This window comes from Ranitomeya imitator, chromosome 2, assembly GCF_032444005.1.
Source record: "Ranitomeya imitator isolate aRanImi1 chromosome 2, aRanImi1.pri, whole genome shotgun sequence".
In the NCBI taxonomy this organism is placed as follows: domain Eukaryota; kingdom Metazoa; phylum Chordata; class Amphibia; order Anura; family Dendrobatidae; genus Ranitomeya; species Ranitomeya imitator.
Genome location: NC_091283.1, coordinates 824,603,294 through 824,624,985, shown reverse-complemented (window position 1 = coordinate 824,624,985; position 21,692 = coordinate 824,603,294). Strand labels below are relative to the sequence as shown.

The 21,692-nt window shown below is 44.0% G+C and overlaps 1 protein-coding gene across 1 annotated transcript in view; it reads right to left on the bottom strand.

Annotated features, from left to right (window-relative positions):
• Nucleotides 1-21,692, bottom strand: part of LOXL4 (lysyl oxidase like 4) — a 91,303-nt gene that overhangs the window by 32,994 nt on the left and 36,617 nt on the right. The window contains exons 4-5 of the mRNA XM_069755026.1: nt 9,892-9,930; nt 9,229-9,442 (exon numbers count right to left, since the gene is read on the bottom strand). Coding sequence (XP_069611127.1) covers nt 9,229-9,442; nt 9,892-9,930 — 253 coding nt within the window. The remainder of the gene's footprint in view (nt 1-9,228; nt 9,443-9,891; nt 9,931-21,692) is intronic.

Sequence of the window (21,692 nt, the reverse complement as noted above, 5' to 3'; positions counted from 1 at the left end):
CCACCCACTAATAGAGAAAGCCTGTGACTCCTGCTTCCTCCACCCACTTATAGAGAAAGCCTGTGATTCCTGCTTCCTCCACCCACTTATAGAGAAAGCCTGTGATTCCTGCTTCCTCCACCCACTAATAGAGAAAGCCTGTGACTCCTGCTTCTTCCACCCACTAATAGAGAAAGCCTGTAACTCCTGCTTCCTCCACCCACTAATAGAGAAAGCCTGTGACTCCTGCTTCCTCCTCCCACTAATAGAGAAAGTCTGTGATTCCTGCTTCCTCTACCCACTAATAGTGAAAGCCTGTGACTCCTGCTTCCTCCTCCCACTAATAGTGAAAGCCTGTGACTCCTGCTTCCTCCTCCCACTTATAGAGAAAGCCTGTGACTCCTGCTTCCTCCTCCCACTTATAGAGAAAGCCTGTGACTCCTGCTTCCTCCACCCACTAATAGAGAAAGCCTGTGACTCCTGCTTCCTCCACCCACTTATAGAGAAAACCTGTGATTCCTGCTTCCTCCACCCACTAATAGAGAAAGCCTGTGACTCCTGCTTCTTCCACCCACTAATAGAGAAAGCCTGTGACTCCTGCTTCTTCCACCCACTAATAGAGAAAGCCTGTAACTCCTGCTTCCTCCACCCACTAATAGAGAAAGCCTGTGACTCCAGCTCCCTCCACCCACTAATAGAGAAAGCCTGTGATTCCTGCTTCCTCCACCCACTAATAGAGAAAGCCTGTGATTCCTGCTTCCTCCACCCACTAATAGAGAAAGCCTGTGATTCCTGCTTCCTCCACCCACTAATAGAGAAAGCCTGTGATTCCTGCTTCTTCCACCCACTAATAGAGAAAGCCTGTGACTCCTGCTTCCTTCACCCACTGATAGAGAAAGCCTGTGATTCCTGCTTCCTCCACCCACTAATAGAGAAAGCCTGTGACTCCTGCTTCCTCCACCCACTAATAGTGAAAGCCTATGACTCCTGCTTCCTCCTCCCACTAATAGAGAAACCCTGTGACTCCTGCTTCCTCTACCCACTAATAGAAAAAGCCTGTGACTCCTGCTTCCTCTACCCACTAATAGAGAAAGCCTGTGACTCCTGCTTCCTCTACCCACTAATAGAGAAAGCCTGTGACTCCTGCTTCCTCCACCCACTAATAGAGAAAGCCTGTGACTCCTGCTTCCTCCACCCACTAATAGTGAAAGAATATGACTCCTGCTCCCTCCACCCACTTAAAGAGAAAGCCTGTGACTCCTGCTTCCTCCACCCACTAATAGTGAAAGCCTGTGACTCCTGCTTTCTCCACCCACTTATAGAGAAAGTCTGTGACTCCTGCTTCCTCCTCTCACTTATAGAGAAAGCCTGTGACTCCTGCTTTCTCCACCCACTAATAGTGAAAGCCTGTGACTCCTGCTTCCTCCTCCCACTAATAGAGAAATCCTGTGACACCTGCTTCCTCTACCCACTAATAGAGAAAGCCTGTGACTCCTGCTTCCTCTACCCACTAATAGAGAAAGCCTGTGACTCCTGCTTCCTCTACCCACTAATAGAGAAAGCCTGTGACTCCTGCTTCCTCCACCCACTAATAGAGAAAGCCTGTGACTCCTGCTTCCTCCACCCACTAATAGTGAAAGAATATGACTCCTGCTCCCTCCACCCACTTATAGAGAAAGCCTGTGACTCCTGCTTCCTCCACCCACTAATAGTGAAAGCCTGTGACTCCTGCTTTCTCCACCCACTTATAGAGAAAGTCTGTGACTCCTGCTCCCTCCTCCCACTAATAGAGAGAGCCTGTGAGCCCTGCTTCCTCCTCTCACTAATAGAGAAAGTCTGTGAGTCCTGCTTCCTCCTCTCACTAATAGAGAAAGCCTGTGACTCCTGATTCCTCCACCCACTTATAGAGAAAGGCTGTGGCTTCTGCTTCCTCCTCCCACTAATAGAGAAAGCCTGTGAGTCCTGCTTCCTCCTCTCACTAATAGAGAAAGCCTGTGACTCCTGCTTCCTCCACCCACTAATAGTGAAAGCCTGTGACTCCTGCTTCCTCCTCCCACTAATAGAGAAATCCTGTGACACCTGCTTCCTCTACCCACTAATAGAGAAAGCCTGTGACTCCTGCTTCCTCTACCCACTAATAGAGAAAGCCTGTGACTCCTGCTTCCTCTACCCACTAATAGAGAAAGCCTGTGACTCCTGCTTCCTCCACCCACTAATAGAGAAAGCCTGTGACTCCTGCTTCCTCCACCCACTAATAGTGAAAGAATATGACTTCTGCTCCCTCCACCCACTTATAGAGAAAGCCTGTGACTCCTGCTTCCTCCACCCACTAATAGTGAAAGCCTGTGACTCCTGCTTTCTCCACCCACTTATAGAGAAAGTCTGTGACTCCTGCTCCCTCCTCCCACTAATAGAGAGAGCCTGTGAGCCCTGCTTCCTCCTCTCACTAATAGAGAAAGTCTGTGAGTCCTGCTTCCTCCTCTCACTAATAGAGAAAGCCTGTGACTCCTGATTCCTCCACCCACTTATAGAGAAAGGCTGTGGCTTCTGCTTCCTCCTCCCACTAATAGAGAAAGCCTGTGAGTCCTGCTTCCTCCTCTCACTAATAGAGAAAGCCTGTGACTCCTGCTTCCTCCACCCACTAATAGAGAAAGCCTGTGACTCCTGCTTCCTCCACCCACTTATAGAGAAAGCCTGTGAGTCCTGCTTCCTCCACCCACTCATAGAGAAAGCCTGTGAGTCCTGCTTCCCCCACCCACTTATAGAGAAAGCCTGTGAGTCCTGCTTCCTCCACCCACTTATAGAGAAAGCCTGTGACTCCTGCTCCCTCCACCCACTAATAGAGAAAGCCTGTGACTCCTGCTTCCTCCTCCCACTAATAGAGAAAGCCTGTGACTCCTGCTTCCTCCTCCCACTAATAGAGAAAGCCTGTGACTCCTGCTTCCTCCACCCACTTATAGAGAAAGCCTGTGAGTCCTGCTTCCTCCACCCACTCATAGAGAAAGCCTGTGAGTCCTGCTTCCTCCACCCACTTATAGAGAAAGCCTGTGACTCCTGCTTCCTCCACCCACTTATAGAGAAAGGCTGTGACTCCTGCTTCCTCCTCCCACTAATAGAGAAAGCCTGTGACTCCTGCTTCCTCCACCCACTTATAGAGAAAGCCTGTGAGTCCTGCTTCCTCCACCCACTCATGGAGAAAGCCTGTGAGTCCTGCTTCCTCCACCCACTAATAGAGATAGCCTGTGAGCCCTGCTTTCTCCTCCCACTAATAGAGAAAGCCTGTGACTCCTTCTTGCTCCACCCATTAATAGAGAAAGCCTGTGAGTCCTGCTTTCTCCACCCACTCATAGAGAAAGCCTGTGAGTCCTGCTTAGTCCTCCTACTAATAGAGAAAGCCTGTGACTCCTGCTTCTTCCTCCCACTAATAGAGAAAACCTGTGACTCCTGCTTCCTCCACCCACTAATAGAGAGAGCCTGTGACTCCTGCTTCCTCCACCCACTAATAGAGAAAGCCTGTGACTCCTGCTTCCTCCACCCACTTATAGAGAAAGCCTTTGACTCCTGCTTCCTCCACCAACTAATAGAGAAAGCCTGTGAGCCCTGCTTTCTCCTCCCACTAATAGAGAAAGCCTGTGACTCCTTCTTGCTCCACCCATTAATAGAGAAAGCCTGTGAGTCCTGCTTTCTCCACCCACTCATAGAGAAAGCCTGTGAGTCCTGCTTAGTCCTCCTACTAATAGAGAAAGCCTGTGAGTCCTGCTTTCTCCGCCCACTCATAGAGAAAGCCTGTGAGTCCTGCTTTCTCCACCCACTCATAGAGAAATCCTGTGAATCCTGCTTCCTCCTCCCACTAATAGAGAAAGCCTGTGAGTCCTGCTTTCTCCACCCACTCATAGAGAAAGCCGGTGAGTGCTGCTTCCTCCAACTACTGATATAGAAAGCAGGATTCACAGGCTTTCTGTACAAGTGGATGGATGAAGTAGGATTCACAGACTTTCTCTATGAGTGGGAGGAGATAGCAGGACTCACAGGTTTTCTCTATGAGTGGGTGCGGGAAGCAGGACTCACAGGCTTTCTATATGAGTGAGCGGAGGAAGCAGGACTCACAGGCTTTCTTTATTAATCTTAACAGTATTTTTCCAAAAAATAGTGAAAGGACAGAAAAGTGTAAATCCTCAAGCTCAGCATTTTCCCCTCTATTGTACACTGCTCTCAGATATGAAAACTACCACAGCCACTTTGACATAGAAATATAGGAATGCTGCTGGAGCTGAAATTGCGATAGGTTGTAACTTCCAAAGGCTTTGTACCGGTGTGTATATTAGGCCTTATTCACATGTCTGTATTTAACCCCTTCATGACATATAACATATATTTATGTTTTATGTCCCTGTCTGTTAACTAGTTAAGTCCCGCTGTCAGTTTTTGACAGTGACATTTGACACGTGCGTCATTCTACCTGCACATGAGTGCAACCGTGACAGGATTGCGGCGCGCGGATGAGTTGTCATGATAGCAGTGGGTCTGCTGATGACCCCCATGTCTGTCATTACAATCCTCCTGTGAACGCCGGCCTGTGTATACATAGCAGTTCTGATGTTTTTACCATCAGTGTCTCATCAGTGTCTCATCAGTGTCTCATCAGTCTGTCCGTTTTTACAATGAATGTCATCAGTATGTCACCTGTGTCTGTTTTTACCATCAGTGTCATCAGTGTGTCACCTGTGTGTCTGTTTTGACCATCAGTGTCATCAGTGTGTCACCTGTGTGTCTGTTTTGACCATCAGTGTTATCAGTGTGTCACCTGTGTGTCTGTTTTTACCATCAGTGTTATCAGTATGTCACCTGTGTGTCTGTTTTTACCATCAGTGTTATCAGTGTGTCACCTGTGTGTCTGTTGTTACCATCAGTGTTATCAGTGTGTCACCTGTGTGTCTGTTTTTACCATCAGTGTCATCAGTTTGTCACCTGTGTGTCTGTTTTTACCATCAGTGTCATCAGTGTGTCACCTGTGTGTCTGTTTTTACCATCAGTGTCATCAGTGTGTCACCTGTGTCTGTTTTTACCATCAGTGTCATCAGTTTGTCACCTGTGTGTCTGTTTTTACCATCAGTGTCATCAGTGTGTCACCTGTGTGTCTGTTTTTACCATCAGTGTCATCAGTGTGTCACCTGTGTGTCTGTTTTTACCATCAGTGTCATCAGTGTGTCACCTGTGTGTCTGTTTTTACCATCAGTTTTATCAGTGTGTCACCTGTGTGTCTGTTGTTACCATCAGTGTTATCAGTGTGTCACCTGTGTGTCTGTTTTTACCATCAGTGTTATCAGTGTGTCACCTGTGTGTCTGTTTTACCATCGGTGTTATCAGTGTGTCACCTGTGTGTCTGTTTTTACCATCAGTGTTATCAGTGTGCCACCTGTGTGTCTGTTTTTACCATCAGTGTTATCAGTGTGTCACCTGTGTGTCTGTTTTTACCATCAGTGTTATCAGTGTGTCACCTGTGTGTCTGTTTTTACCATCAGTGATATCAGTGTGTCACCTGTGTGTCTGGTTTTACCATCAGTGTTATCAGTGTGTCACCTGTGTGTCACCTGTGTGTCTGTTTTTACCATCAGTGTTATCAGTGTGTCACCTGTGTGTCTGTTGTTACCATCAGTGTTATCAGTGTGTCACCTGTGTGTCTGTTTTTACCATCAGTGTCATCAGTTTGTCACCTGTGTGTCTGTTTTTACCATCAGTGTCATCAGTGTGTCACCTGTGTGTCTGTTTTTACCATCAGTGTCATCAGTGTGTCACCTGTGTGTCTGTTTTTACCATCAGTGTCATCAGTTTGTCACCTGTGTGTCTGTTTTTACCATCAGTGTCATCAGTGTGTCACCTGTGTGTCTGTTTTTACCATCAGTGTCATCAGTGTGTCACCTGTGTGTCTGTTTTTACCATCAGTTTTATCAGTGTGTCACCTGTGTGTCTGTTGTTACCATCAGTGTTATCAGTGTGTTACCTGTGTGTCTGTTTTTACCATCAGTGTTATCAGTGTGTTACCTGTGTGTCTGTTTTTACCATCAGTGTTATCAGTGTGTCACCTGTGTGTCTGTTTTTACCATCAGTGTTATCAGTGTGTCACCTGTGTGTCTGTTTTTACCATCAGTTTTATCAGTGTGTCACCTGTGTGTCTGTTTTTACCATCAGTGTTATCAGTGTGTCACCTGTGTGTCTGTTTTTACCATCAGTGTTATCAGTGTGTCACCTGTGTCTGTTTTTACCATCAGTGTTATCAGTGTGACTCCTGTGTGTCTGTTTTTACCATCAGTGTTATCAGTGTGTCACCTGTGTGTCTGTTTTTACCATCAGTGTTATCAGTGTGTCACCTGTGTGTCTGTTTTTACCATCAGTGTTATCAGTGTGACACCTGTGTGTCTGTTTTTACCATCGGTGTTATCAGTGTGTCACCTGTGTGTCTGTTTTTACCATCGGTGTTATAAGTGTGTCACCTGTGTGTCTGGTTTTACCATCAGTGTTATCAGTGTGTCACCCGTGTGTCTGTTTTTACCATCAGTGTTATCAGTGTGACACCTGTGTGTCTGTTTTTACCATCAGTGTTATCAGTTTGTCACCTGTGTGTCTGTTTTTACCATCAGTGTTATCAATGTGTCACCTCTGTGTGTCTGTTTTTACCATCAGTGTTATCAGTGTGTCACCTGTGTGTCTGGTTTTGCCATCAGTGTTATCAGTGTGTCACCTGTGTGTCTATTTTTACCATCAGTGTTATCAGTTTGTCACCTTTGTCTGTTTTTACCATCAGTGTCATCAGTGTGTCACCTGTGTGTCTGTTTTGACCATCAGTGTTATCAGTTTGTCACCTTTGTCTGTTTTTACCATCAGTGTCATCAGTTTGTCACCTGTGTGTCTGATTTTACCATCAGTGTTATCAGTGTGTCACCTGTGTGTCTGTTGTTACCATCAGTGTTATCAGTGTGTCACCTGTGTGTCTGTTTTGACCATCAGTGTTATCAGTATGTCACCTGTGTGTCTGTTTTTACCATCAGTGTTATCAGTGTGTCACCTGTGTGTCTGTTTTTACCATTAGTGTTATCAGTGTGTCACCTGTGTGTCTGTTTTTACCATCAGTGTTATCAGTGTGTCACCTGTGTGTCTGTTGTTACCATCAGTGTTATCAGTTTGTCACCTGTGTGTCTGATTTTACCATCAGTGTTATCAGTGTGTCACCTGTGTGTCTGTTGTTACCATCAGTGTTATCAGTGTGTCACCTGTGTGTCTGTTTTTACCATCAGTGTTATCAGTGTGTCACCTGTGTGTCTGTTTTGACCATCAGTGTTATCAGTGTGTCACCTGTGTGTCTGTTTTTACCATCAGTGTTATCAGTGTGTCACCTGTGTGTCTGTTGTTACCATCAGTGTTATCAGTGTGTCACCTGTGTGTCTGTTTTTACCATCAGTGTTATCAGTGTGTCACCTGTGTGTCTGTTTTTACCATCAGTGTTATCAGTGTGTCACCTGTGTGTCTGTTTTTACCATCAGTGTTATCAGTGTGTCACCTGTGTGTCTGTTGTTACCATCAGTGTTATCAGTGTGTCACCTGTGTGTCTGTTTTTACCATCAGTGTTATCAGTGTGTCACCTGTGTGTCTGTTTTTACCATCAGTGTTATCAGTGTGTCACCTGTGTGTCTGTTTTTACCATCAGTGTTATCAGTGTGTCACCTGTGTGTCTGTTGTTACCATCAGTGTTATCAGTGTGTCACCTGTGTGTCTGTTTTTACCATCAGTGTTATCAGTGTGTCACCTGTGTGTCTGTTTTTACCATCAGTGTTATCAGTGTGTCACCTGTGTGTCTGTTTTTACCATCAGTGTTATCAGTGTGTCACCTGTGTGTCTGTTGTTACCATCAGTGTTATCAGTGTGTCACCTGTGTGTCTGTTTTTACCATCAGTGTCATCAGTTTGTCACCTGTGTGTCTGTTTTTACCATCAGTGTCATCAGTGTGTCACCTGTGTGTCTGTTTTTACCATCAGTGTTATCAGTATGTCACCTGTGTGTCTGTTTTTACCATCAGTGTTATCAGTATGTCACTTGTGTGTCTGTTTTTACCATGAGTGTCATCAGTGTGTCACCTGTGTCTGTTTTTACCATCAGTGTTATCAGTATGTCACCTGTGTGTCTGTTTTTACCATCAGTGTCATCAGTGTGTCACCTGTGTGTCTGTTTTTACCATCAGGGTTATCAGTGTGTCACCTGTGTGTCTGCTTTTACCATCAGTGTCATCAGTATGTCACCTGTGTGTCTGTTTTTACCATCAGTGTTATCAGTATGTCACCTGTGTGTCTGGTTTTACCATCAGTGTTATCAGTGTGTCACCTGTGTGTCTTTTTTACCATCAGTGTTATCAGTGTGTCACCTGTGTCTGTTTTTACCATCAGTGTCATCAGTTTGTCACCTGTGTGTCTGTTTTTACCATCAGGGTTATCAGTGTGTCACCTCTGTGTCTGTTTTTACCATCAGTGTCATCAGTGTGTCACCTGTGTGTCTGTTTTTACCATCAGTGTTATCAGTGTGTCACCTGTGTCTGTTTTTACCATCAGTGTTATCAGTATGTCACCTGTGTGTCTGTTTTTACCATCAGGGTTATCAGTGTGTCACCTGTGTGTCTGTTTTTACCATCAGTGTTATCAGTATGTCACCTGTGTGTCTGTTTTTACCATCAGTGTCATCAGTGTGTCACCTGTGTGTCTGTTTTTACCATCAGTGTTATCAGTATGTCACCTGTGTGTCTGTTTTTACCATCAGTGTGTCACCTGTGTGTCTGTTTTTACCATCAGTGTTATCAGTATGTCACCTGTGTGTCTGTTTTTACCATCAGTGTTATCAGTATGTCACCTGTGTGTCTGTTTTTACCACCAGGGTTATCAGTGTGTCACCTGTGTGTCTGTTTTTACCATCAGTGTCATCAGTGTGTCACCTGTGTGTCTGTTTTTACCATCAGTGTTATCAGTGTGTCACCTGTGTGTCTGGTTTTACTTTCAGTGTCATCAGTGTGTCACCTGTGTGTCTGTTTTTACCATCAGTGTGTCATCCATGTGTCATCCGTGTGTCTTCAGTGCAATCCGATTATCGGAGGCTAATTTTGTTTCCTCGGCGGACACCTCCACTGCGCGTCCGACTCATATGATCGGGTGCACGAGCCTTGATCCCGTCACTGATGGTAAATACGGTTGTATGAGATACTGCGCTCACCATCGTCCTAAACGCCTTCTTGAAGCCATTTGTGCTCCCAATCCCAGAGTTGGGGGAAGCCACGCATTTCACGACAGCGTGCATCCCATTCCTGCAGGCAGGCTTGAACGCCTTTGGAGAAACTTGGACTTTGCAGTTCGCCAGATGAGGTTCTGCCCCTGAGCAGATCACTTTGTGGATCCAGAACATTTTCCTCTGACTTTGCATCTTCAACCTAAAGAGATCAGATCAGTACGATGAGCAAAGTACAAGACGACATGTCCCCAGATGGCAGCCCCCGCTGCTTTCCCTCCATGTTAGCAATGAAAAAAATGATATACTTAAAATGTCAAGGTTTCTGCTTGCTGTCACTGAATGGAGTCATTCCTGTCTGTACACCCAACCAAATCCTTTCACACAACGTCGCTGTGTTATAACGTACCTGCGCAGGTAAGAGACTTTCATCTGCGCTCAGTTTTGTTGATGGACTTAGGGATTTCCGGCACTGATACATTACATACGTCAAGAGTGTTTCCATTCACTGACAACCAACAGAGATTTTGGAAAAAAAAATGCCGATTATAATTGATTGGGAATTCATTTTTTATGAGGTTCCCAGGCCTTATAGATACTTTGATTTGAGTTTAATCACGACAATGACATAAAAGTTTTAAAAGTTTTTACCTGGACTTTGGAGCTTTTATCTTCATATTCCAGAGTTTCCTGTAATAATAAATAAGAATCAATGTAATCACGTTGAGATGAGTTTGTAATCAGCAGCTGCGCTCTGTATAGGCTGCAGCCAATATAGAAAAGATGTTAGTATGATAAAGTGAGCTTTGTTATCTCAGTTACTGCCTATGCAGAGCGCAGTTCACTAAAAAGTGCTTGAAACCCAAAAACATCACAGAGAAAAAGTAGCCTACATTCATACTATTAGATCAGATGAGCTGCCCAGCCCTCTATAAGTGCATCCCAAATGCACAAGTCTTATCTGTGTGTATTTAGAATATTAGGTGACCACTTGTTCATGAATGGTCGGTGTGTGAGTGGTTGTTTTATCAGCATTTTGCACCTGCGCTGCCTCCACCTTTTATCATGGCGGCTTTCTGCATCTTGCATTGCATTAGTATTATGACCAGGTATCCATAATTATACAGAGTGCAGCAGCCGATAAACTCATTATCCCGGCTACTACGCTCTGCATCTGCAGAAACTGAGATGACAAAGGCTGCACTGTGCGCTCCCCACACTCTCCTCTCACTTGTAGTTTTTTGAGAGGAGAGATAGACACTTGCTGGGGAAGCTGTCTTGAATTTTAAAAAGTGTTCCCTGTAAAAAAAGAAAAATAAACAAAAAACTAAACTAAAGTTTGAGGTAGAACTCGGGCTAGGACTAGAGTTAGGGTTAGGACTAAGGATAGGACTAAAGTTAAGGATAGGCCTAGTCGTTAGACTTAGCACAAGGATTAGGGATAGGAGTAGAGTTAGGGATAGGACTAGAGTTAGGGAAAGATATAAATATATAACTTGGCACTCAACTTTAGTTAGATGGGAAGATTTTTAATGCAGTCCAGAAAAAATAAACAACGTTTCGGTCCATAACTGGACCTTCATCAGGTACTGCAATGAATACATAATAAAATAAAAATCCATAACAATATCGAGTCTGATATACAAAGTAATAATGGAAAAACCATAATATAAACAAATACCATAAATGGACAATGACAGTCGCCATACTGGCGTAATCTCCGTGCTCAGAAACAAAGAAAGTTTGGATGAAGAAAAGGTCAACAAGAAGCCTACCCGACTGCACGGAGATTACGCCAGTATGGCGACTGTCATTGTCCATTTATGTTATTTGTTTATATTATGGTTTTTCCATTATTACTTTGTATATCAGACTCGATATTGTTATGGATTTTTATTTTATTATGTATTCATTGCAGTACCTGATGAAGGTCCAGTTGGGGACCGAAACGTTGTTTATTTTTTCTGGACTGCATTAAAAATCTTCACATCTAACTAAAGTTCAGTGCCAAGTAATATATATTTATATTTTTCACGGGTTGGGTTCCTACTTGTGCACCACTTACAGCTGTGCGACGATATGTCTTCAATAGAGTTGCGGAAAGGACACGAGTTAATGCTAGGACTTAGAGTAAGGGATAGGACCAGAATTAAGTATAATGTACAGGACTAGAATTAGGTATAGGACTAGAGATAGGGAGAGGACTAGAGTTAGGGATAGGACCAGAATTAAGTATAGGGTATAGGACTAGAATTAGGTATAGGACTAAATATATGGAAAGGACTAGAGTTAGGGATAGGACAAGAATTAAGTATAGGGTATAGGACTAGAATTAGGTATAGGACTAAATATATGGAAAGGACTAGAGTTAGGGATAGGACAAGAATTAAGTATAGGGTATAGGACAAGAGTTAGGTATAGGACTAAAGTTACTGATAGGACTAGAGTTAGAGAAAGGTCTAGAGTGAGGGATAGGACAAGAATTAAGTATAGGGTATAGGACTATAGTTAGGGAAAGGACTAAAGTTACTGATAGGACTAGAGTTAGGGATAGGACAAGAATTAAGTATAGGGTATAGGACCAGAATTAGGTATAGGACTAGAGTTAGTGAAAGGACTAAAGTCAGAGATAGGACTAGAGCTAGAGAAAGGACTAGAGTTAGGGAAAGGATCAGAGTTAAGTATAGGGTAAGACTAGAGTTAGGGATAAGACTAGAGTTAGGGAAAGGACTAGAGTTAGGGAAAGGACTAGCGTTAGGGAAGGGACTAGAGTTAGAGTTAGAACTAAAGTTAGGGACAGGACTGGGATTAGTGACAGGACTAAAGTTAGGGACAGGATTAGAGTTAGGGATAGGGCTAGAGTTAGAGTTAGCACTGAGGTTAGGGAGAAGACTAGGGTTATTCTCTATACCCAATACACATTTCATCCTAGCACTTCTAATATTTTATTGATTGGCTGCAGCGGTCACTTTACTCCCCTGTCAGATATTGATTCCAGGAGACTGGCTGTGTAAGCAGCACTGACAGTGCAGAAGGGCCCCTTTAAGTGTTGCCTCCAAAAAAAATAAAAAATGTGGACACACCATGCTATCAGGCCAAAAATTATATATTAGGACTACTCTGATGGGACTTTTACCCAGGGTCCTCCGTCATTATATAGATATATTATTTGTGCAGTATATGGTGCTATTATTATTTTTTTTTTAAACTATGGCAGCATTAAAGGGGTTCGGGACTTTAATAATCCCTAGGGAGAGGTCATTAATATCAGGCCACAGGCGTTTAACTTGAGGCACTACCATGATCAGCGGATTGAAGGGCTCATGACTCGGAACCAGAAATGAAACAGCGCTGCATTTTGCGTAGTGGCCATAAATGGTACTGCAGCTTTTGCAATTAAGAAATTCTGGGTGATCGGCATTCCTATGTTATACGGGATTGTCTACGAGGCCGTATATTTATGGCTACAATCCATAAGGCCTCTTTACTTCCCACGAGACCCTTGCAATCAAAACGACCTCCAGAAACACAACGCTCTACATCATTCATAAGATATAAGCAGCTTATTTACAGCTGCCGAACTTCCGCACGGAGCCAGAAACTATCCCGTTAATTAATGCATCCATAAACATTTTGCTTTTCCCGAAACTTTTAATTAAATGTGTATTAATATTTAAGACTTGTGATATTTAATTTACTTTCAGTGATGAGAACGGTAAATGTTAATTGTTCCTGAAGAACGGGCTCCTGACAGACACCGAAACCACCAGATTAAAGCGATATCACTCCGTAAATCCGCGCATGAGAAAAACATCTGTAGGAAAGTGAAGTGCGATACATCAGTCACAGGGGCGCGCGGAAATCCATCGGGAGGAGATAAAAAAGCGTAAAGGTGGTAACTACAGAAGGCAGAGATTCCCTGCAAATCATCATCATTAGAAGTCTAGCCAGCAGAAAACAGAAAATGGCTGATAACAGAGAACACTAGATAACACCGACAGCTTCAGGTGGTGTCCCGCAGGGGATGGCTGCCTCCACCGCCCCAGGTCTATAGGGCTGAGGTGCAGCAACACCAAGTTTATAGAAAACTATAGCACAAACCTACGGCTGCTCAGATCAGAGCATTTACTCTAATGTATTTTGGTTTAGGACTAGTATAAAACTTTAGTCTTAGCACCTTAAACTGAGTCTTAAAGTTAAGCCATCACATCCTGCAATTCTTTATCAAAATCAGACAGCGCGGTTAATTCTTGCCCGACAACTTTGCAGAACCATTGAGACCCAACATTGCACAAAGAGTTTCCAAACGACGCTTTTCTTTAAAAAAAAACAAAAAAAAAACTAATATGTTTAGAAGTCAGATATAAGATTTTGTGATTCAGAGCCCCAAATCTTCTGCGTAGGAACAGAGCTAAATACTGAAAATACCAGCTACCTGCAGCCACCACTAGGGGGACCTTGGGAGCTAACTGCATACTTAATACTTTGAACGCAATGCAGTTAGCTCCCTCTAGTGGTGGCTGTTAGTACTCTATTTTTTATCATTTCATTTCCTAACTATGCAGGGGGGGTTTGGAGCTTTGTATCAGGAATATGAAGGTCCAATCACTTTAAAGATTTTTAAGTAATGAATCCGCATAAAATGTGGGACCTGAATGGAACTTGGTGTTATAAGGTTGCGATTCTCCTGATTTCCCAGTTCCCGTTTCTTATGCCAACAGAGGATATTTTGAGCATGTTCTGAATATTTATACTGGAATGTAAATTTGTGTTCCCACCTTTGTAAATTAGTAAACTGCTCAACTAGATTAAAATACCTGTGAATATAACCAACGAAATTGTCAACCACGGCTCCTGCCGAGAGAACGCGGAAAGCTGCTTACTTCACATTTTCCGTATCATAGGAGAGAAGAAATACTGCGAGCAGATGGTTCTCTCCTTCTTCTTCTCTCGTTCAGTTTGAAGTTTCTATAGCAACTTTTCCAGCAAAAAAAATAAATGTCTAACGATACCTGGAGCAGGACTATTCATCTGTGATGAGACGCCGCAAAACTAATTTACTCCAAAATTTAGAGTTTTTATGAAAACTAATTAGTGTCAGATAAACGTCCGCAAATAATACATTAATAAAAAGATAAATGGGCAATAGAGCGATGAAAGATAGATAGACGGACAGACAGACATAATAGATATTTACAGGTGCTTCTCACTAAATTAGAATATCATCAAAAAGTTAATTTATTTCAAATCTTCAATACAAAAAGTGAAACTCCTATATTATATAGAGTCATTACAAACAGATTGATCTATTTCAAGTGTTTAGTTTTGTTAATGTTGATGATTATGGCTTACAGCCAATGAAAACCCAAAAGTCATTATCTCAGTAAATTAGAATAATTAACGAAAAACACCTGCAAAGGCTTCCTAAGCATTTAAAAATGTCCCTTAGTCTGTTTCATTAGGCTCCACAATCATGGGGAAGACTGCTGACCTGACAGATGTCCAGAAGGCGTCATTGACACACTCCTATAAGGAGGGTAAGCTGCAAAAGGTCATTGCTAAAGAATCCGGCTGTTCACAGAGTGCTGTATCCAAGCATATTAATGGAAAGTTGAGTGGAAGGAAAAAGTGTGATAGAAAAAGGTGCACAAGCAACCGGGATAACCGCAGCCTGGAAAGGATTGTAAAGAAAAGACCATTCAAAAATTTGGAGCAAATTCACAAGGAGTGGACTGCTGCTGGAGTCATTGCTTCAAGAGCCACCACACACAGACGTGTCCAGGACATGGGCTACAAGTGTCGCATTCCTTGTGTCCGGCCACTCATGACCAATAGACAACACCAGAAGTGTCTTACCTGGGCCAAGGAGAAAAAGAACTGGACTGTTCTCAGTGGCCCAAGGTGTTGTTTTCAGATGAAGGTAAATTTTGCATTTCATTTGGAAATCAAGATCCCAGAGTGTGGAGGAAGAGTGGAGAGGCCACAATCCAAACTGCTGGAGGTCTAATGTGAAGTCTCCACAATCAGTGATGGTTTGGGGAGCCATGTCATCTGCTGGTGTAGGTCCACTGTGTTTTATCAAGACAGCGCAGCCGTCTACCAGGAAATTTTACAGCACTTCATGCTTCCCATTGCTGACAATTTTAGAGATGGAAATGTCATTCTCCAGCAGGACTTGTCGCCTGTCCACACTACCAAAAGTACCAATACCTGGTGTAAAAACAATAGTATCACTGTGCTTGATTGGCAGCAAACTCGCCTGACCTTAACCCCATAGAGAATCTATGGGGTATTGTCAAGAGGAAGATGAGAGACACCAGACCCAACAATGCAGACGAGCTGAAGGCTGCTATCAAAGCAACCTGGGCTTCCATAACCCCTCAGCAGTGCCACAGGCTGATCGCGTCCATGCCACGCTGCATTGATGCAGTAATTGATGCAAGAGGAGCCCGACCAAGTATTGAGTGCATTTACTGAACATACATTTCAGTAGGCCAACATTTCAGATTTTAAAATTATTTTTTAAGCTGGTGTTATAAAGTATTCTAATTTACTGAGATAATGACGTTTGGGTTTTCATTGGCTGTAAGCCACAATCATCAACATTAGCAGAAATAAACACGTGAAATAGATCATTCTGTTTGTAATGACTCTATATAACATATGAGTTTCACTTTTTGTATTGAAGATTTGAAATAAATTAACTTTTTGATGATATTCTAATTTAGTGAGAAGCACATAGAGAAGCACATAGAGTGATGATAGATAGATAGATAGATAGTTATAGATAGATAGATGTAGTTGGCACCCTTAAAGTTGTTTCAGAAAATGAAGTATTTCTCCATGAAAATTATTGCAATTACACATGTTTATTTCCTTTGTGTTTATTGGAACAACAACAAAAAAAACTGAGAAAAAAAAAGCAAATTGGATATTATTTCACACAAAACCCATAAGTGCGTTGGACAAAATTGTTGGCACCTTTCCAAAATTGTGGGTAAGCGACTTTGTTTCAAGCATGTGATGCTCGTTCAAACTAACATGTGGCAAGTAACAGGTGTGGACAATGTGAAAATCACACCAAAAACAAGATAAAAAAGGGAGAAGTTAACTCAATCTTTGCATTGTGTCTCTGTGTGTGCCACACTAAGCACAGAAAATACAAAGAGGAGAGAAAACTGTCTGAGGACTTAAGAACCAAAATTGGTGAAAAATCTCAACAATTTCAAGGTTACAAGTCAATCTTCTGAGAACTTCACATTCCTTTGTCCACGATGCGCAGCATAATCAAGAAGTTTACAACTTATGGCACTGTAGCTAATCTCCGTGGACGTGAACGGCAGAGAAAAATTGATGAAATGTTACAAGGCAGGATAGTGGGTAAGCAGCCTCAATCAAGTTTCAAAGAAATTCAACTGTTTTGCAGGCTCAGAGTTCCTCAGAATGAAATGAACCACTATAGTATGAGACTCAGGAGGACCCTACTGCTGACACAGAGACCTAAAACAGCTAGACTTCAGTTTGCCAAAATGTACATGAGTAAGCCAAAATCCTTCTGGGAAAGTGTCTTGTGGATAGATGAGACCAAGATAGAGCTTTTTGGTAAAGCACATCATTCCAATGTTTACCGAAAAGAGAATGAGGCCTACGAAGAAAAGAACACAGTACCTACAGTCAAACATGGTAGAGGTTCAAAGATGTTTTGGGATTGTTTGCTTGTTCTGGCACTGGATGCCTTGACTGTGTGTAAGGCATCATGGAATCTGAAGGATTTGGGGTCCCAATTGTTATGACCTGGTGGTTAGGAGCACTTGACCTGATAGTTAAACTCATACAGGACGAGCTCTGGGATGTGGGAGCTCTGCTGACCGCAAGCCCTAATCCTATCACACACACTAAAAATAGCCGTGGAGCGCTCCTGACGCTCCCTAGGCGCCTCGTCACAGCCTCAGAGCTAGCTAGCCCTAGAGATAGAAAATAAAGCCTACCTTGCCTCAGAGAAATTCCCCAAAGGAATAGGCAGCCCCCCACATATAATGACTGTGAGAAAAGATGAAAGTCACAAACGCAGAAATGAAATAGGTTTCAGCAAAAAGAGGCCAGACTTACTAAATAGACAGAGGATAGGAAAGGTAACTTTGCGATCAGCACAAAAGCCTACAAAAGACCACGCAGAGTGTGCAAAAAGACCTCCGCACCGACTCACGGTGCGGAGGGACCACTCTGCATCCCAGAGCTTCCAGCTAGCAAGGCAAAATCATGATAGCTAGCTGGACAAGGAAACAGTGAACAAATAATGACTATCAGGAACTTAGCTTCTGCAGGAGAAGACAGGTCACCAGGCAGATCCAGGAGCGAACAGAACCAATGCTAAAACATTGACAGCTGGCATGGAGTAACGATCTGAGTGGAGTTAAATAGAGAAGCCAACCAAAGGATAAACCACGTCACCTGTGTAAGGAACCTCAGAAGCAGCAGCTTCACTCATAGCCACCAGAGGGAGCCCATAGACAGAACTCGCCGAAGTACCACTCACGACCACAGGAGGGAGTTCGACAACAGAATTCACAACAGTACCCCCCCCTTGAGGAGGGGTCACCGAACCCTCACCAGAGCCCCCAGGCCGATCAGGATGAGCCAAATGAAAGGCACGAACAAGATCGGCAGCATGAACATCAGAGGCAAAAACCCAGGAATTATCTTCTTGACCATAACCCTTCCACTTGACCAGGTACTGGAGTTTCCGTCTAGAAACACGAGAATCCAAAATCTTCTCCACCACATACTCCAACTCCCCCTCGACCAACACCGGGGCAGGAGGATCAACGGAGGGAACCATAGGCGCCACGTATCTCCGCAACAACGACCTATGGAACACATTATGGATGGCAAAAGAAGCTGGAAGGTCCAAACGAAATGACACAGGATTAAGAACCTCAGAAATCTTATATGGTCCAATGAAACAAGGCTTAAACTTAGGAGAGGAAACCTTCATAGGAACGTGACGAGATGACAACCAAACCAAATCCCCAACACGAAGTCGGGGACCAACACAACGCCGGCGGTTAGCAAAACGTTGAGCCTTCTCCTGGGACAATGTCAAATTGTCCACCACATGAGTCCAAATCTGCTGCCACCTGTCCACCACCGCATCCACACCAGGACAGTCCGAAGGCTCAACCTGCCCTGAAGAGAAACGAGGATGGAAACCAGAATTGCAGAAAAAAGGAGAAACTAAAGTAGCCGAGCTGGCCCGATTATTAAAGGGAACCTGTCACCCCGTTTTTTCAGATTGAGCTATAAATACTGTTAAATAGGGCCTGTGCTGTGCGTTACTATAGTGTATGTAGTGTACCCTGATTCCCCACCTATGCTGAGAAATACATTACCAAAGTCGCCGTTTTCGCCTGTCAATCAGGCTGGTCAGGTCGGGTGGGCGTGGTGACATCGCTCTTTTCTTCCCCAGCTTTCCGTTTGTGGCGTAGTGGTGTGCGCATGTCCAAGGTCCGAATTCCCTGCACGCACGTGAAGACACAGCGCGCGATCTGCGCTGTCATCCCTTTCATCGGTGGGGGCGGCCATCTTCCTGGGGCCGCGCGTGCGCAGATAGAGTGCTCTGCTGCACGGGGCTTCAGGAAAATGGCCGCGGGATGCCGCGCGTGCGCAGAAGAGATCGCGGCGGCCATTTTCCCAAAGCCGAGGACAATCAGAAGGCTCCACCTGACCAGAGGAAAAACGAGGATGAAACCCCGAATTACAAAAGAAAGGAGAAACCAAGGTAGCAGAACTAGCCCGATTATTAAGGGCAAACTCGGCAAGCGGCAAAAAGGAAACCCAGTCATCTTGATCAGCAGAAACAAAACACCTTAAATAAGTTTCTAAAGTCTGATTAGTTCGTTCCGTCTGGCCATTCGTCTGGGGATGGAATGCAGATGAAAAGGACAAATCAATGCCCATCTTAGCACAGAACGTCCGCCAAAATCTAGACACAAACTGGGATCCCCTGTCAGAAACGATGTTCTCCGGAATGCCATGCAAACGGACCACGTTTTGAAAAAACAAAGGGACCAACTCAGAGGAGGAAGGTAACTTAGGCAAGGGTACCAGATGAACCATCTTAGAAAAGCGGTCACACACAACCCATATGACGGACATTTTTTGAGAGACAGGGAGATCCGAAATAAAGTCCATGGAAATGTGCGTCCAAGGCCTCTTCGGGATAGGCAAAGGTGACAACAATCCACTGGCCCGAGAACAGCAAGGCTTAGCCCGAGCGCAAACTCCACAAGACTGCACGAAAGAACGCACATCCCTCGACAAGGAAGGCCACCTAAAAGACCTGGCCACCAAGTCTCTAGTACCAAATATTCCAGGATGACCTGCCAACACAGAAGAATGGACCTCGGAGATGACTCTACTGGTCCAATTATCCGGAACAAACAGTCTTTCCGGCGGACAACGATCAGGTTTCTCCGCCTGAAACTCCTGCAAAGCACGTCGCAAGTCTGGGGAGACAGCCGACAAAATCACCCCATCCCTAAGGATACCAGTGGGCTCAGAATTTCCAGGGGAGTCAGGCACAAAACTCCTAGAAAGAGCATCCGCCTTCACATTCTTTGAACCTGGCAGGTATGAAACCACAAAATTGAAACGGGAGAAAAACAGTGACCAACGAGCCTGTCTAGGATTCAGACGCTTGGCAGACTCAAGGTAAATCAGATTTTTGTGATCAGTCAAGACCACCACATGATGTCTAGCACCCTCAAGCCAATGACGCCACTCCTCAAATGCCCACTTCATGGCCAAAAGCTCCCGATTACCAACATCATAATTCCGTTCAGCGGGCGAAAATTTTCTAGAAAAGAACGCACATGGCTTCATCACTGAGCCATCGGAGCTTCTCTGTGACAAAACCGCCCCCGCTCCGATCTCGGAAGCATCAACCTCAACCTGAAAAGGAAGCGACGTATCTGGCTGACGCAACACAGGAGCAGAAGAAAACCGGCGCTTAAGTTCCTGAAAGGCCTCCACAGCCGCAGGAGACCAATCAGTAACATCAGCACCCTTCTTAGTCAAATCCGTCAAAGGCTTAACAACACTAGAAAAATTAGTTATGAAGCGACGATAAAAATTAGCAAAGCCCAAGAACTTCTGTAGACTCTTAAGAGATGTAGGCTGCGTCCAGTCACAAATAGCCTGAACCTTGACGGGATCCATCTCAATAGTAGAAGGGGAAAAAATATACCCCAAAAAAGAAATCTTCTGGACTCCAAAGAGACATTTAGAACCCTTTACAAACAAAGAATTGGCCCGCAGGACCTGAAACACCTTCCTGACCTGCTGAACATGAGACTCCCAGTCATCAGAAAAAACCAAAACATCATCCAAATACACGATAATAAATTTATCCAGATATTCACGGAAAATATCGTGCATAAAAGACTGGAAGACAGAAGGAGCATTAGAAAGTCCAAAAGGCATCACCAAATACTCGAAATGGCCCTCAGGCGTATTAAATGCGGTTTTCCACTCATCACCCTGCCTTATCCGCACAAGATTATACGCACCCTGAAGATCAATCTTAGTGAACCATTTAGCCCCCTTAATGCGAGCGAACAAATCAGTCAACAATGGCAAAGGATACTGATATTTGACTGTAATCTTATTCAAAAGACGATAATCTATGCAAGGCCTCAAGGAACCATCTTTTTTGGCCACAAAAAAAAAACCTGCTCCCAAAGGGGACGAAGATGGACGGATATGTCCCTATTCCAAGGACTCCTTAACGTAATTCCGCATAGCAGTATGCTCTGGCACTGACAGATTGAACAAACGACCTTTAGGGAATTTACTGCCAGGAATCAAATCTATAGCACAATCGCAATCCCTGTGAGGAGGAAGCGAACTGAGCTTAGGCTCCTCAAAAACCTCCCGATAATCAGACAAAAATACCGGAACCTCAGAAGGAGTAGATGAAGCGATAGAAATCGGAGATGCATCATCATGAACCCCCTGACATCCCCAGCTTAACACAGACATTGTTTTCCAGTCCAGGACTGGGTTATGAGTTTGTAACCATGGCAGACCAAGCACTAAGACATCATGTAAATTATACAGTACCAGGAAGCGAATCACCTCCTGATGAACGGGAGTCATACGCATGGTCACTTGTGTCCAGTACTGAGGTTTATTCATAGCCAAAGGTGTAGAGTCAATTCCTTTCAAAGGAATAGGAACTTCCAGAGGTTCCAGACTAAACCCACAGCGATTGGCAAATGACCAATCCATAAGACTCAGGGCAGCGCCTGAATCCACATAGGCATCGACGGAAATGGATGATAATGAACAAATCAGAGTCACAGATAGAATGAACTTAGACTGTAAAGTACCAATGGCAACAGACTTATCAAGCTTTTTTGTGCGTTTAGAGCATGCTGATATAACATGAGCTG